The sequence below is a fragment of the Entelurus aequoreus genome, linkage group LG25 (assembly GCF_033978785.1).
Source record: "Entelurus aequoreus isolate RoL-2023_Sb linkage group LG25, RoL_Eaeq_v1.1, whole genome shotgun sequence".
Taxonomy (NCBI): domain Eukaryota; kingdom Metazoa; phylum Chordata; class Actinopteri; order Syngnathiformes; family Syngnathidae; genus Entelurus; species Entelurus aequoreus.
In genome coordinates this window covers 42,209,300-42,224,843 of record NC_084755.1, presented here as the reverse complement: position 1 = coordinate 42,224,843, position 15,544 = coordinate 42,209,300, and the positions used below count along the sequence as shown (strand labels likewise).

At 44.2% G+C, this 15,544-nt stretch overlaps 1 protein-coding gene across 1 annotated transcript in view; it reads left to right on the top strand.

The window, feature by feature from the left end:
- Window positions 1–15,544, top strand: part of mapk8ip3 (mitogen-activated protein kinase 8 interacting protein 3) — a 132,039-nt gene that overhangs the window by 112,680 nt on the left and 3,815 nt on the right. The window contains exons 28-29 of the mRNA XM_062036661.1: window positions 1,296–1,334; window positions 3,859–4,023. Coding sequence (XP_061892645.1) covers window positions 1,296–1,334; window positions 3,859–4,023 — 204 coding nt within the window. The remainder of the gene's footprint in view (window positions 1–1,295; window positions 1,335–3,858; window positions 4,024–15,544) is intronic.

Below are 15,544 nucleotides of genomic sequence, written 5' to 3'. Positions count from 1 at the left end.
TAATGATGATGTACACGGTGGACACTGTGTTTAGTGATGATGTACACGGTGGACACTGTGTTTAGTGATGATGTACACGGTGGACACTGTGTTTAGTGATGATGTACACGGTGGACACTGTGTTTAGTGATGATGTACACGGTGGACACTGTGTTTAGTGATGATGTACACGGTGGACACTGTGTTTAGTGATGATGTACACGGTGGACACTGTGTTTAGTGATGATGTACACGGTGGACACTGTGTTTAGTGATGATGTACACGGTGGACACTGTGTTTAGTGATGATGTACACGGTGGACACTGTGTTTAGTGATGATGTACACGGTGGACACTGTGTTTAGTGATGATGTACACGGTGGACACTGTGTTTAGTGATGATGTACACGGTGGACACTGTGTTTAGTGATGATGTACACGGTGGACACTGTGTTTAGTGATGATGTACACGGTGGACACTGTGTTTAGTGATGATGTACACGGTGGACACTGTGTTTAGTGATGATGTACACGGTGGACACTGTGTTTAGTGATGATGTACACGGTGGACACTGTGTTTAGTGATGATGTACACGGTGGACACTGTGTTTAATGATGATGTACACGGTGGACACTGTGTTTAGTGATGATGTACACTGTGGACACTGTGTTTAGTGATGATGTACACGGTGGACACTGTGTTTAGTGATGATGTACACGGTGGACACTGTGTTTAGTGATGATGTACACGGTGGACACTGTGTTTAGTGATGATGTACACGGTGGACACTGTGTTTAGTGATGATGTACACGGTGGACACTGTGTTTAGTGATGATGTACACGGTGGACACTGTGTTTAGTGATGATGTACACGGTGGACACTGTGTTTAGTGATGATGTACACGGTGGACACTGTGTTTAGTGATGATGTACACGGTGGACACTGTGTTTAGTGATGATGTACACGGTGGACACTGTGTTTAATGATGATGTACACGGTGGACACTGTGTTTAATGATGATGTACACTGTGGACACTGTGTTTAATGATGATGTACACGGTGGACACTGTGTTTAGTGATGATGTACACGGTGGACACTGTGTTTAGTGATGATGTACACGGTGGACACTGTGTTTAGTGATGATGTACACGGTGGACACTGTGTTTAGTGATGATGTACACGGTGGACACTGTGTTTAGTGATGATGTACACGGTGGACACTGTGTTTAGTGATGATGTACACAGAATAAAGTATAAAGAATATAGTTGATGAGAAGAATAAAATGCTGTCCTCTGCTCTCATGTCATGTCAGCGGTGGTTTTACACCGAGGACAACTTCTGGGTCTGAGGGGTGAGTGGGAGACTTTCTTCCTCCTACCATCTTTTAATAATCATCATCTCTTCTTTTTATTCTTTATCATCATGTGACACATTATTATTATTCTTTATCATCATGTGACACATTATTATTATTCTTTATCATCATGTGACACATTATTATTATTCTTTATCATCATGTGACACATTATTATTATTATTTATGAACATGTGACACATTATTATTATTCTTTATCATCATGTGACACATTATTATTATTCTTTATCATCATGTGACACATTATTATTATTATTTATGAACATGTGACATATTATTATTATTCTTTATCATCATATGACACGTTATTATTATTCTTTATCATCATGTGACACATTATTATTATTATTTATGAACATGTGACACATTATTATTCTTTATGATCATGTGACACATTATTATTATTCTTTATCATCACGTGACACATTATTATTATTCTTTATGATCATGTGACACATTATTATTATTCTTTATCATCATGTGACACATTATTATTATTCTTTATGATCATGTGACACATTATTATTATTCTTTATGATCATGTGACACATTATTATTATTATTTATGAACATGTGACATATTATTATTATTCTTTATGATCATGTGACACATTATTATTATTCTTTATCATCATGTGACACATTATTATTATTCTTTATGATCATGTGACACATTATTATTATTCTTTATCATCATGTGACACATTATTATTATTCTTTATGATCATGTGACACATTATTATTATTCTTTATGATCATGTGACACATTATTATTATTATTTATGAACATGTGACATATTATTATTATTCTTTATCATCATGTGACACATTATTATTATTCTTTATCATCATGTGACACATTATTATTATTATTTATCATCATGTGACACATTATTATTATTCTTTATGATCATGTGACACATTATTATTATTCTTTATGATCATGTGACACATTATTATTATTATTTATGAACATGTGACATATTATTATTATTCTTTATGATCATGTGACACATTATTATTATTCTTTATCATCATGTGACACATTATTATTATTCTTTATGATCATGTGACACATTATTATTATTCTTTATCATCATGTGACACATTATTATTATTCTTTATGATCATGTGACACATTATTATTATTCTTTATGATCATGTGACACATTATTATTATTATTTATGAACATGTGACATATTATTATTATTCTTTATCATCATGTGACACATTATTATTATTCTTTATCATCATGTGACACATTATTATTATTTATCATCATGTGACATATTATTATTATTCTTTATGATCATGTGACACATTATTATTATTCTTTATGATCATGTGACACATTATTATTATTATTTATGAACATGTGACATATTATTATTATTCTTTATCATCATGTGACACATTATTATTATTCTTTATCATCATGTGACATATTATTATTATTCTTTATGATCATGTGACACATTATTATTATTCTTTATCATCATGTGACATATTATTATTATTATTTATGAACATGTGACATATTATTATTATTCTTTATGATCATGTGACACATTATTATTATTCTCTTTGATCATGTGACACATTATTATTATTATTTATGAACATGTGACATATTATTATTCTTTATCATCATATGACACATTATTATTATTCTTTATCATCATGTGACACATTATTATTATTATTTATGAACATGTGACACATTATTATTATTCTTTATGATCATGTGACACATTATTATTATTCTTTATCATCATGTGACACATTATTATTATTATTTATGAACATGTGACACATTATTATTATTCTTTATCATCATGTGACACATTATTATTATTATTTATGATCATGTGACACATTATTATTATTCTTTATGATCATGTGACACATTATTATTATTATTTATGAACATGTGACATATTATTATTATTTTTTATCATCATGTGACACATTATTATTATTCTTTATCATCATGTGACATTTTATTATTATTCTTTATGATCATGTGACACATTATTATTATTCTTTATCATCATTTGACATATTATTATTATTATTTATGAACATGTGACATATTATTATTATTCTTTATCATCATGTGACACATTATTATTATTCTTTATCATCATGTGACACATTATTATTATTCTTTATGATTATGTGACATATTATTATTCTTTATCATCATGTGACATATTATTATTATTCTTTATGATCATGTGACACATTATTATTATTCTTTATGATCATGTGACACATTATTATTATTCTTTATCATCATGTGACACATTATTATTATTATTTATGATCATGTGACATATTATTATTATTCTTTATGATCATGTGACACATTGTTACTCATATATTCTTTGATGTGTCACCTGAGTCAGGTGGGAGGGGCTTGCTGTGCTTAATTAATTTGGCATGCCCAGGGCGTGCGGGCGGCCATTTTGGATCTAACCTGCCCCGCTGTGGTTTCAGCCAATAAGGTGTCTCCGACCTCGTGCGGGGGTGTGATCCACGTCTACGGCGGCGACGGCTCGGAGAAAAGCAGCGGCAGCTTCATCCCGTACTGCTCCATGGCCCAGGCCCAGCTCTGTTTCCACGGACACCGGGACGCCGTCAAGTTCTTTGTCTCCGTCCCAGGTGAGTCACTGCAGCCATTTTGTGTCATGTGACTCCCACACATGTTCTCTTCTAAATGTGTCACTTGTGACATCATGAACTTGAATCATCGAAATGTGTCACTTGTGACATCATGAGCTTGAATCATCGAAATGTGTCACTTGTGACATCATGAACTTGAATCATCGAAATGTGTCACTTGTGACATCATGAACTTGAATCATCGAAATGTGTCACTTGTGACATCATGAGCTTGAATCATCGAAATGTGTCACTTGTGACATCATGAGCTTGAATAGTCTCTTCTGTACGGATCAAGAGGTAGGAACTAAAGTGCAGGACTGTAAAAGTCAACTTGTAACGGGACGTCGTTTAGCTTGCAGCATGTTTATTAAATACTAGAATGACTAATCCAAATATCTAGAGTGACTATGTGAAGTGATTACATGTCGGGTGCTGTTGAAGGTGCGTGTTGAGATCCATGCAGAAGTTCAGAAAGGGCAAGGCGGGCTCGGAGGTCCAGGGACAGGCAGGTGGCCAGGACCTGGAGCAAGGCGTCGTTGTCCGGGGGCAGGCGTGAGGTTGAGATCCGGGAAGGCAGCAGGAAGTCCAGAGGGGATCCGGGAAGACGAGACACACAGCTGGAAAGCAGGGAATAAGTCCAGAGGGGATCCAGGAAGACGAGACACACAGCTGGAAAGCAGGGAATAAGTCCAGAGGGGATCCGGGAAGACGAGACACACAGCTGGAAAGCAGGGAATAAGTCCAGAGGGGATCCGGAAAGACGAGACACACAGCTGGAAAGCAGGGAATAAGTCCAGAGGGGATCCAGGAAGACGAGACACACAGCTGGAAAGCAGGGAATAAGTCCAGAGGGGATCCAGGAAGACGAGACACACAGCTGGAAAGCAGGGAATAAGTCCAGAGGGGATCCAGGAAGACAAGACACACAGCTGGAAAGCAGGGAATAAGTCCAGGGGGATCCGGGAAGACGAGACACACAGCTGGAAAGCAGGGAATAAGTCCAGAGGGGATCCAGGAAGACGAGACACACATCTGGAAAGCAGGGAATAAGTCCAGAGGGGATCCGGGAAGACGAGACACACAGCTGGAAAGCAGGGAATAAGTCCAGAGGGGATCCAGGAAGACAAGACACACAGCTGGAAAGCAGGGAATAAGTCCAGGGGGATCCGGGAAGACGAGACACACAGCTGGAAAGCAGGGAATAAGTCCAGAGGGGATCCAGGAAGACGAGACACACATCTGGAAAGCAGGGAATAAGTCCAGAGGGGATCCGGGAAGACGAGACACACAGCTGGAAAGCAGGGAATAAGTCCAGAGGGGATCCAGGAAGACGAGACACACAGCTGGAAAGCAGGGAATAAGTCCAGAGGGGATCCAGGAAGACGAGACACACAGCTGGAAAGCAGGGAATAAGTCCAGAGGGGATCCAGGAAGACGAGACACACAGCTGGAAAGCAGGGAATAAGTCCAGAGGGGATCCGGGAAGACGAGACACACAGCTGGAAAGCAGGGAATAAGTCCAGAGGGGATCCAGGAAGACAAGACACACAGCTGGAAAGCAGGGAATAAGTCCAGAGGGGATCCGGGAAGACGAGACACACAGCTGGAAAGCAGGGAATAAGTCCAGAGGGGATCCGGGAAGACGAGACACACAGCTGGAAAGCAGGGAATAAGTCCAGAGGGGATCCAGGAAGACGAGACACACAGCTGGAAAGCAGGGAATAAGTCCAGAGGGGATCCGGGAAGACGAGACACACAGCTGGAAAGCAGGGAATAAGTCCAGAGGGGATCCGGAAAGACGAGACACACAGCTGGAAAGCAGGGAATAAGTCCAGAGGGGATCCGGAAAGACGAGACACACAGCTGGAAAGCAGGGAATAAGTCCAGAGGGGATCCAGGAAGACGAGACACACAGCTGGAAAGCAGGGAATAAGTCCAGAGGGGATCCAGGAAGACGAGACACACAGCTGGAAAGCAGGGAATAAGTCCAGGGGGATCCGGGAAGACGAGACACACAGCTGGAAAGCAGGGAATAAGTCCAGAGGGGATCCAGGAAGACGAGACACACATCTGGAAAGCAGGGAATAAGTCCAGAGGGGATCCGGGAAGACGAGACACACAGCTGGAAAGCAGGGAATAAGTCCAGAGGGGATCCAGGAAGACGAGACACACAGCTGGAAAGCAGGGAATAAGTCCAGAGGGGATCCAGGAAGACGAGACACACAGCTGGAAAGCAGGGAATAAGTCCAGAGGGGATCCAGGAAGACAAGACACACAGCTGGAAAGCAGGGAATAAGTCCAGGGGGATCCGGGAAGACGAGACACACAGCTGGAAAGCAGGGAATAAGTCCAGAGGGGATCCAGGAAGACGAGACACACATCTGGAAAGCAGGGAATAAGTCCAGAGGGGATCCGGGAAGACGAGACACACAGCTGGAAAGCAGGGAATAAGTCCAGAGGGGATCCAGGAAGACGAGACACACAGCTGGAAAGCAGGGAATAAGTCCAGAGGGGATCCAGGAAGACGAGACACACAGCTGGAAAGCAGGGAATAAGTCCAGAGGGGATCCAGGAAGACGAGACACACAGCTGGAAAGCAGGGAATAAGTCCAGAGGGGATCCGGGAAGACGAGACACACAGCTGGAAAGCAGGGAATAAGTCCAGAGGGGATCCAGGAAGACAAGACACACAGCTGGAAAGCAGGGAATAAGTCCAGGGGGATCCGGGAAGACGAGACACACAGCTGGAAAGCAGGGAATAAGTCCAGAGGGGATCCAGGAAGACGAGACACACATCTGGAAAGCAGGGAATAAGTCCAGAGGGGATCCGGGAAGACGAGACACACAGCTGGAAAGCAGGGAATAAGTCCAGAGGGGATCCAGGAAGACGAGACACACAGCTGGAAAGCAGGGAATAAGTCCAGAGGGGATCCAGGAAGACGAGACACACAGCTGGAAAGCAGGGAATAAGTCCAGAGGGGATCCAGGAAGACGAGACACACAGCTGGAAAGCAGGGAATAAGTCCAGAGGGGATCCGGGAAGACGAGACACACAGCTGGAAAGCAGGGAATAAGTCCAGAGGGGATCCAGGAAGACAAGACACACAGCTGGAAAGCAGGGAATAAGTCCAGAGGGGATCCGGGAAGACGAGACACACAGCTGGAAAGCAGGGAATAAGTCCAGAGGGGATCCGGGAAGACGAGACACACAGCTGGAAAGCAGGGAATAAGTCCAGAGGGGATCCGGGAAGACGAGACACACAGCTGGAAAGCAGGGAATAAGTCCAGAGGGGATCCGGGAAGACGAGACACACAGCTGGAAAGCAGGGAATAAGTCCAGAGGGGATCCGGAAAGACGAGACACACAGCTGGAAAGCAGGGAATAAGTCCAGAGGGGATCCAGGAAGACGAGACACACAGCTGGAAAGCAGGGAATAAGTCCAGAGGGGATCCAGGAAGACAAGACACACAGCTGGAAAGCAGGGAATAAGTCCAGGGGGATCCGGGAAGACGAGACACACAGCTGGAAAGCAGGGAATAAGTCCAGAGGGGATCCAGGAAGACGAGACACACATCTGGAAAGCAGGGAATAAGTCCAGAGGGGATCCGGGAAGACGAGACACACAGCTGGAAAGCAGGGAATAAGTCCAGAGGGGATCCAGGAAGACGAGACACACAGCTGGAAAGCAGGGAATAAGTCCAGAGGGGATCCAGGAAGACGAGACACACAGCTGGAAAGCAGGGAATAAGTCCAGAGGGGATCCAGGAAGACAAGACACACAGCTGGAAAGCAGGGAATAAGTCCAGGGGGATCCGGGAAGACGAGACACACAGCTGGAAAGCAGGGAATAAGTCCAGAGGGGATCCGGAAAGACGAGACACACAGCTGGAAAGCAGGGAATAAGTCCAGAGGGGATCCAGGAAGACGAGACACACAGCTGGAAAGCAGGGAATAAGTCCAGAGGGGATCCAGGAAGACAAGACACACAGCTGGAAAGCAGGGAATAAGTCCAGGGGGATCCGGGAAGACGAGACACACAGCTGGAAAGCAGGGAATAAGTCCAGAGGGGATCCAGGAAGACGAGACACACATCTGGAAAGCAGGGAATAAGTCCAGAGGGGATCCGGGAAGACGAGACACACAGCTGGAAAGCAGGGAATAAGTCCAGAGGGGATCCAGGAAGACAAGACACACAGCTGGAAAGCAGGGAATAAGTCCAGGGGGATCCGGGAAGACGAGACACACAGCTGGAAAGCAGGGAATAAGTCCAGAGGGGATCCAGGAAGACGAGACACACATCTGGAAAGCAGGGAATAAGTCCAGAGGGGATCCGGGAAGACGAGACACACAGCTGGAAAGCAGGGAATAAGTCCAGAGGGGATCCAGGAAGACGAGACACACAGCTGGAAAGCAGGGAATAAGTCCAGAGGGGATCCAGGAAGACGAGACACACAGCTGGAAAGCAGGGAATAAGTCCAGAGGGGATCCAGGAAGACGAGACACACAGCTGGAAAGCAGGGAATAAGTCCAGAGGGGATCCGGGAAGACGAGACACACAGCTGGAAAGCAGGGAATAAGTCCAGAGGGGATCCAGGAAGACAAGACACACAGCTGGAAAGCAGGGAATAAGTCCAGAGGGGATCCGGGAAGACGAGACACACAGCTGGAAAGCAGGGAATAAGTCCAGAGGGGATCCGGGAAGACGAGACACACAGCTGGAAAGCAGGGAATAAGTCCAGAGGGGATCCAGGAAGACGAGACACACAGCTGGAAAGCAGGGAATAAGTCCAGAGGGGATCCGGGAAGACGAGACACACAGCTGGAAAGCAGGGAATAAGTCCAGAGGGGATCCGGAAAGACGAGACACACAGCTGGAAAGCAGGGAATAAGTCCAGAGGGGATCCAGGAAGACGAGACACACAGCTGGAAAGCAGGGAATAAGTCCAGAGGGGATCCAGGAAGACAAGACACACAGCTGGAAAGCAGGGAATAAGTCCAGGGGGATCCGGGAAGACGAGACACACAGCTGGAAAGCAGGGAATAAGTCCAGAGGGGATCCAGGAAGACGAGACACACATCTGGAAAGCAGGGAATAAGTCCAGAGGGGATCCGGGAAGACGAGACACACAGCTGGAAAGCAGGGAATAAGTCCAGAGGGGATCCAGGAAGACGAGACACACAGCTGGAAAGCAGGGAATAAGTCCAGAGGGGATCCAGGAAGACGAGACACACAGCTGGAAAGCAGGGAATAAGTCCAGAGGGGATCCAGGAAGACAAGACACACAGCTGGAAAGCAGGGAATAAGTCCAGGGGGATCCGGGAAGACGAGACACACAGCTGGAAAGCAGGGAATAAGTCCAGAGGGGATCCAGGAAGACGAGACACACATCTGGAAAGCAGGGAATAAGTCCAGAGGGGATCCGGGAAGACGAGACACACAGCTGGAAAGCAGGGAATAAGTCCAGAGGGGATCCAGGAAGACGAGACACACAGCTGGAAAGCAGGGAATAAGTCCAGAGGGGATCCAGGAAGACGAGACACACAGCTGGAAAGCAGGGAATAAGTCCAGAGGGGATCCAGGAAGACGAGACACACAGCTGGAAAGCAGGGAATAAGTCCAGAGGGGATCCGGGAAGACGAGACACACAGCTGGAAAGCAGGGAATAAGTCCAGAGGGGATCCAGGAAGACAAGACACACAGCTGGAAAGCAGGGAATAAGTCCAGGGGGATCCGGGAAGACGAGACACACAGCTGGAAAGCAGGGAATAAGTCCAGAGGGGATCCAGGAAGACGAGACACACATCTGGAAAGCAGGGAATAAGTCCAGAGGGGATCCGGGAAGACGAGACACACAGCTGGAAAGCAGGGAATAAGTCCAGAGGGGATCCAGGAAGACGAGACACACAGCTGGAAAGCAGGGAATAAGTCCAGAGGGGATCCAGGAAGACGAGACACACAGCTGGAAAGCAGGGAATGAGGACACAGGACAAGACAGCATGAGCACATAGGCAAGGAAGCTAGAGACGTGTAAGGCTTACTCCTTGCAAGTAGCTAGGTTCTGGCACTGGAATGCAGGCTTAAGAAGGCAGGGAAGATCTCATCAGCGTCAGGTGTGTTGATTGAAGAGTGAGGAGAGGAACACCCGTGGGCGTGTCCCGAGGTGCGCTCAGCGGAGTGAGAGTGTTTGAACCGTAACAAAAGTAAGTAGCAGAATATAATGTGCTACTGTAGAACAATAATGTGCTCCAATAATATTTTAATCATAATTACTTCATAATAAATATTCATTTCCATACATAATTAGGATTAACAGACCAAATAAATGTCACACCATTCTGCTGCCCGCAGGCCACATCCGACCCTTTGTGCGTCCCTGTCCGGCCCGCGTGAGGCCAATCATAAATTACAAAATACATTTTAAAAAGTATTTATGTCGAGTGTGCAATACAACGGTGCTGCTTTTGTTTTGAAAAGCATTATTTGTATTACTTCCGTGTGGACGTATGCTCGTGAGGGAATGTGAACAGCAGCAATCACAAATTACAAAATAACATCCATGTTGTGCGTGCAATACAACTGTGCTGCTTTTATTTTGAAAAGTGTTATTTATGGGCGTATGTCCGTTTGTAACCTGCGAGTGAAGGTGCGTGCACAGCGACAAGTGATGTGACAGTCCTGACTGCCGTGCGGGTTCTCAGGACCATCCAGGGACAGTCCTAAGTGTGACAGTCCTGACTGCCGTGCGGGTTCTCAGGACCATCCAGGGACAGTCCTAAGTGTGACAGTCCTGACTGCCGTGCGGGTTCTCAGGACCATCCAGGGACAGTCCTAAGTGTGACAGTCCTGACTGCCGTGCGGGTTCTCAGGACCATCCAGGGAAGACATTGTCGTGCGACAAGTGATGCCCGGTGTGACAGTCCTGACTGCCGTGCGGGTTCTCAGGACCATCCAGGGATGACATTGTCGTGTGACAGTCCTGACTGGCGTGCGGGTTCTCAGGACCATCCAGGGAAGACATTGTCGTGTGACAGTCCTGACTGGCGTGCGGGTTCTCAGGACCATCCAGGGATGACATTGTCGTGTGACAGTCCTGACTGCCGTGCGGGTTCTCAGGACCATCCAGGGAAGACATTGTCGTGTGACAGTCCTGACTGGCGTGCGGGTTCTCAGGACCATCCAGGGATGACATTGTCGTGTGACAGTCCTGACTGGCGTGCGGGTTCTCAGGACCATCCAGGGATGACATTGTCGTGTGACAGTCCTGACTGGCGTGCGGGTTCTCAGGACCATCCAGGGACAGTCCTAAGTGTGACAGTCCTGACTGCCGTGCGGGTTCTCAGGACCATCCAGGGAAGACATTGTCGTGCGACGCTTTAGACTTCTTTATTATTTCAATAACAGAGTCTTTTGCGTCCTCCGCTCTGATGTTGTAGCATTTTCCCAGGATGGTTCTCTTGCAGTCAGGCCAAAGCCTCGTCTTCCCTGCTGGACCTTCACCACGATGTCTCTGTGCCTCAGGGCTGCTGTAGCTTGCTGCACCGCATCGGATGGTGTCCACTTCCGCCCAGTTACTAGGGGCGGTGCAACAGTGCTAACGGTCTTGTCTCTGGAGTCTGTCAGTGTCATCTGGAGTCTAACTTTAGAACACTTGTATTCCTCAGTTAGACTAGTGAGAGGTAGCTCCAGGATCCCTTTGCCGTAGAGGCCGATGTTACTTAGACATTGTGGACTGCCAAGCCACTTTTTTGCATATGAAGTGATGGTTCGCTCCATCTTCTCCACGGTGGTTACTGGAACTTCATACACAGTGAGTGGCCACATTGTCCGGGGGAGGAGTCCAAATTGTAGGCACCAAAGCTTCAGTTTCCCTGGCCATAGAGTCTTGTCTATGTTATCCAGGCTCTTCGCGATCTCTTGCCTTAGTTGTTGTATTTGTTGTTTGTCCTTGAGGCTTGCATTGTACCATCTGCCCAGGCTTTTGACAGGCTGCTCAGACACTGTTGGAATTGGGTCTTTGCCGATGTAGAACCTTGTATCTCTCAGCACCCCCTTGATTATGGAGATGCTTCGAGATTTACTAGGCTTGAATTTCATTGGGGCCCACTCGATGTTCCCCTGCAACTTTCCAAGTAGACGCTTAGTGCATGCTGCGGTAGTGGTTAGTGTTGTCATGTCGTCCATGTAAGCCCTGATAGGTGGAAGACGGAGCCCAGCCCTGGTTGGTTCACCACCCACCACCCACCTTGAGGCCCTCATGATGACTTCCATGGCCATTGTGAAAATCAGGCGTGAAACTGTGCAGCCTGCCATGATGCCTACTTCCAAGCGCTGCCATGTTGTAGTAAAGTTGGCTGTTGTGAAGCACAGCTGCAGGTCTTGGAAGTAGTTTTTGACCAGTGTGGTGATGGGCTCTGGTACAAGGAAGAAGCTAAAAGATTCCCAGAGAAGTTCATGGGGAAGTGAGCCAAATGCATTGGCCAGGTGGAGGAAGGTTACACTCTTATCCTTCTTGGCTGCTTGGATCTGATGCCAGATCATGCTTGTATGTTCTAGGCAGCCAGAGAATCCTGGAATTCCAGCTTTCTGTACAGATGTAGCAATGTATTTGTTCTTTACCAGGTATGTGGACAGCCTCTGAGACACCACGCTGAAAAAGATTTTCCCCTCAACATTGAGAAGACAGATTGGTCTGAACTGGCTGATTTCCGATGCCTCCTTTTCTTTAGGTATTAGCACACCACCAGCCCTTCGCCAAGCCTTGGGTATTCCTTGCTTCTGCCACACTACCCTCATGAGTTTCCACAGAAAGCGTAGTACATCTTGTAGAGCTTATATGGTACCCCGTTAGGTCCCGGAGCCGATGCTGCTCTTGCTCGTCGGACTGTGTTCTCTACTTCTTTCCATTTGGGAGGGCTAGTGTCCAGGTTGAATACAGGTGGTTGAATTGGTGGGATGTCAGGTGGGATGACTATATGCTCCTGCCTTTTTGAGTCGTGGTGAATCTTTTCCAGGTGTTGCTCCAGTTCCTGATTTGATGTTTTCAAAGTTCCGCTTTTTTCCTTTGTGAAGAGGTCTTTGACAAATTTGAAGGGGTCTTTATAGAAACGAGTTCTTGTGTGTTCTTTGTTCTTGCGAAGCTTCCTCAAGTTTTCCGCTCTTCGCAAAGTTGCTAGCCGGCTCTTGATGTCTGCTTGGAGTAGCATGAGACCTTCCCTCTCAGCTTTTTTCCATAGCTTTCTTCTCTGCCTCCTCTCTCTGATAAGCCTGTCCATCTCCTGCTGCCTCCTGGATTTAGCTGGCCGTGGTAGATTCTTTCCACTTCTCCCGTTGCTCACTCCAAAACGTTCTTCTCTGTAGTTGTAAATGATGTCGCCCATCCTTTCGATCTTTCCCTGTTTGTTTGTGCCTGTTTGTTGCTCCAAGATTTCTGTTAGGTCCCTGTTGATTGTCTCCCATTCTTTCTTGTCAACAGATTTGGGCCACTTTACGCCAGGTTTGTGCCCTTTGATCTTTCTCTCCATTGGAGGTCTTTGTGGTTGTGTGGGCTCCTCCACCAGCATGTCTGTGCTTGTATTACCTTCTTCAGATACAGGGGTGCTGATGCTCTGCGAACTTTGGTTTGTGTCCCGTCGCTGTGCTTCACTCGACCGACTTGACTGATGACTTGGTAACAAGTATTGATCGATGCGAGGCCCTTGTCTCTGCTCTCTCAGGCACCTTTTCCTGCCTTGATGGATCTTTAAGCCCATTGTTGATGTTACTTGTGGTAAAGAGGATGCAGGATCAACTTTAAATTAACCCTGTGCAGAAATGGACATTTTTGCATTGTATTATACATCAGGAAGTGTAGTGTAAGACAGTGTTCAAAATAAAACCATCAAAAGCAATCTGCTTTTGTATAAAGTAAATTTAGGTTAAATGAAAGTATTATTAATATTTATTATTATTATTATTTATCTTACAGATAATCAATTAATAATATTGAGCAAAATTTAATTGAAATATTGTCGGTGTGGCCCTCCAGCAGTGCTCGGGTTGCTCATGCGGCCCCCGGTGAAAATTAATTGCCCACCCCTGTGCTACACCGACCATGTCTGTGTAGCAAATAAATGTTACACAGAGCACGTAACTTCCTGCCACTAAACCTGCAGAAAATACTTCTTCTCAGGTTTCTACATGTTTACATTGTGCACTATTTTCTTACACTTTATGAAGCATTTCTTACATATTGATGATATGTAAGATCTTATTGTGAAGTCTTACACTTTATGAAGCATTTCTTACATATTGATGATTTGTAAGATCTTATTGTGAAGTCTTCAATGTGATTGTTGACATTGTTGGAGTGTTTCCATGTGTTGACATTTCCTTCCTGCCTTGATAGCTGAGGGAATATCATCACAGGAAGTTACATTTACAATGACAATATATTTGTATCCTCCATAGCTCATCCAAATATTAGTCATTATGGATACAAAACACTGATATAGTTGGATGTATTTATTGCCCAGCCATACATTATTATGAATATTACTCATGGCTAACTTCCACTATGAAGGAAAGTGAAGACATATTAATCATCATATCTTAATGAATAATCATTTCATCATCATATCTTAGTGAATAATCATTTCATCATCATATCTTAGTGAATAATCATTTCATCATCATATCTTAGTGAATAATCATTTCATCATCATATCTTAGTGAATAATCATTTCATCATCATATCTTAGTGAATAATCATTTCATCATCATATCTTAATGAATAATCATTTCAACTCACATTCTGGCTACTTTGTTACATACTCGTGTTAAACAATGAACATGTGAAGGAGCCTTGGAGCAAACATGATATTCATGTGTTCATCCACTCTGGAAAAAGTCTGCAATGTTGGAGATATTACAATGTTGGAGATATTACAATGTTGGAGATATTACAATGTTGGAGATATTACAATGTTGGAGATATTACAATGTTAGAGATATTACAATGTTGGAGATATTACAATGTTGGAGATATTACAATGTTGGAGATATTACAATGTTGGAGATATTACAATGTTAGAGATATTATAATGTTGGAGATATTACAATGTTAGAGATATTACAATGTTGGAGATATTACAATGTTGGAGATATTACAAGCAATGTTAGAGATATTACAATGTTGGAGATATTACAATGTTGGAGATATTACAATGTTGGAGATATTACAATGTTGGAGATATTACAATGTTAGAGATATTACAATGTTGGAGATATTACAATGTTGGAGATATTACAATGTTGGAGATATTACAATGTTGGAGATATTACAATGTTAGAGATATTATAATGTTGGAGATATTACAATGTTAGAGATATTACAATGTTGGAGATATTACAATGTTGGAGATATTACAAGCAATGTTAGAGATATTACAATGTTGGAGATATTACAATGTTGGAGATATTACAATGTTGGAGATATTACAATGTTGGAGATATTACAAGCAATGTTAGAGATATTACAA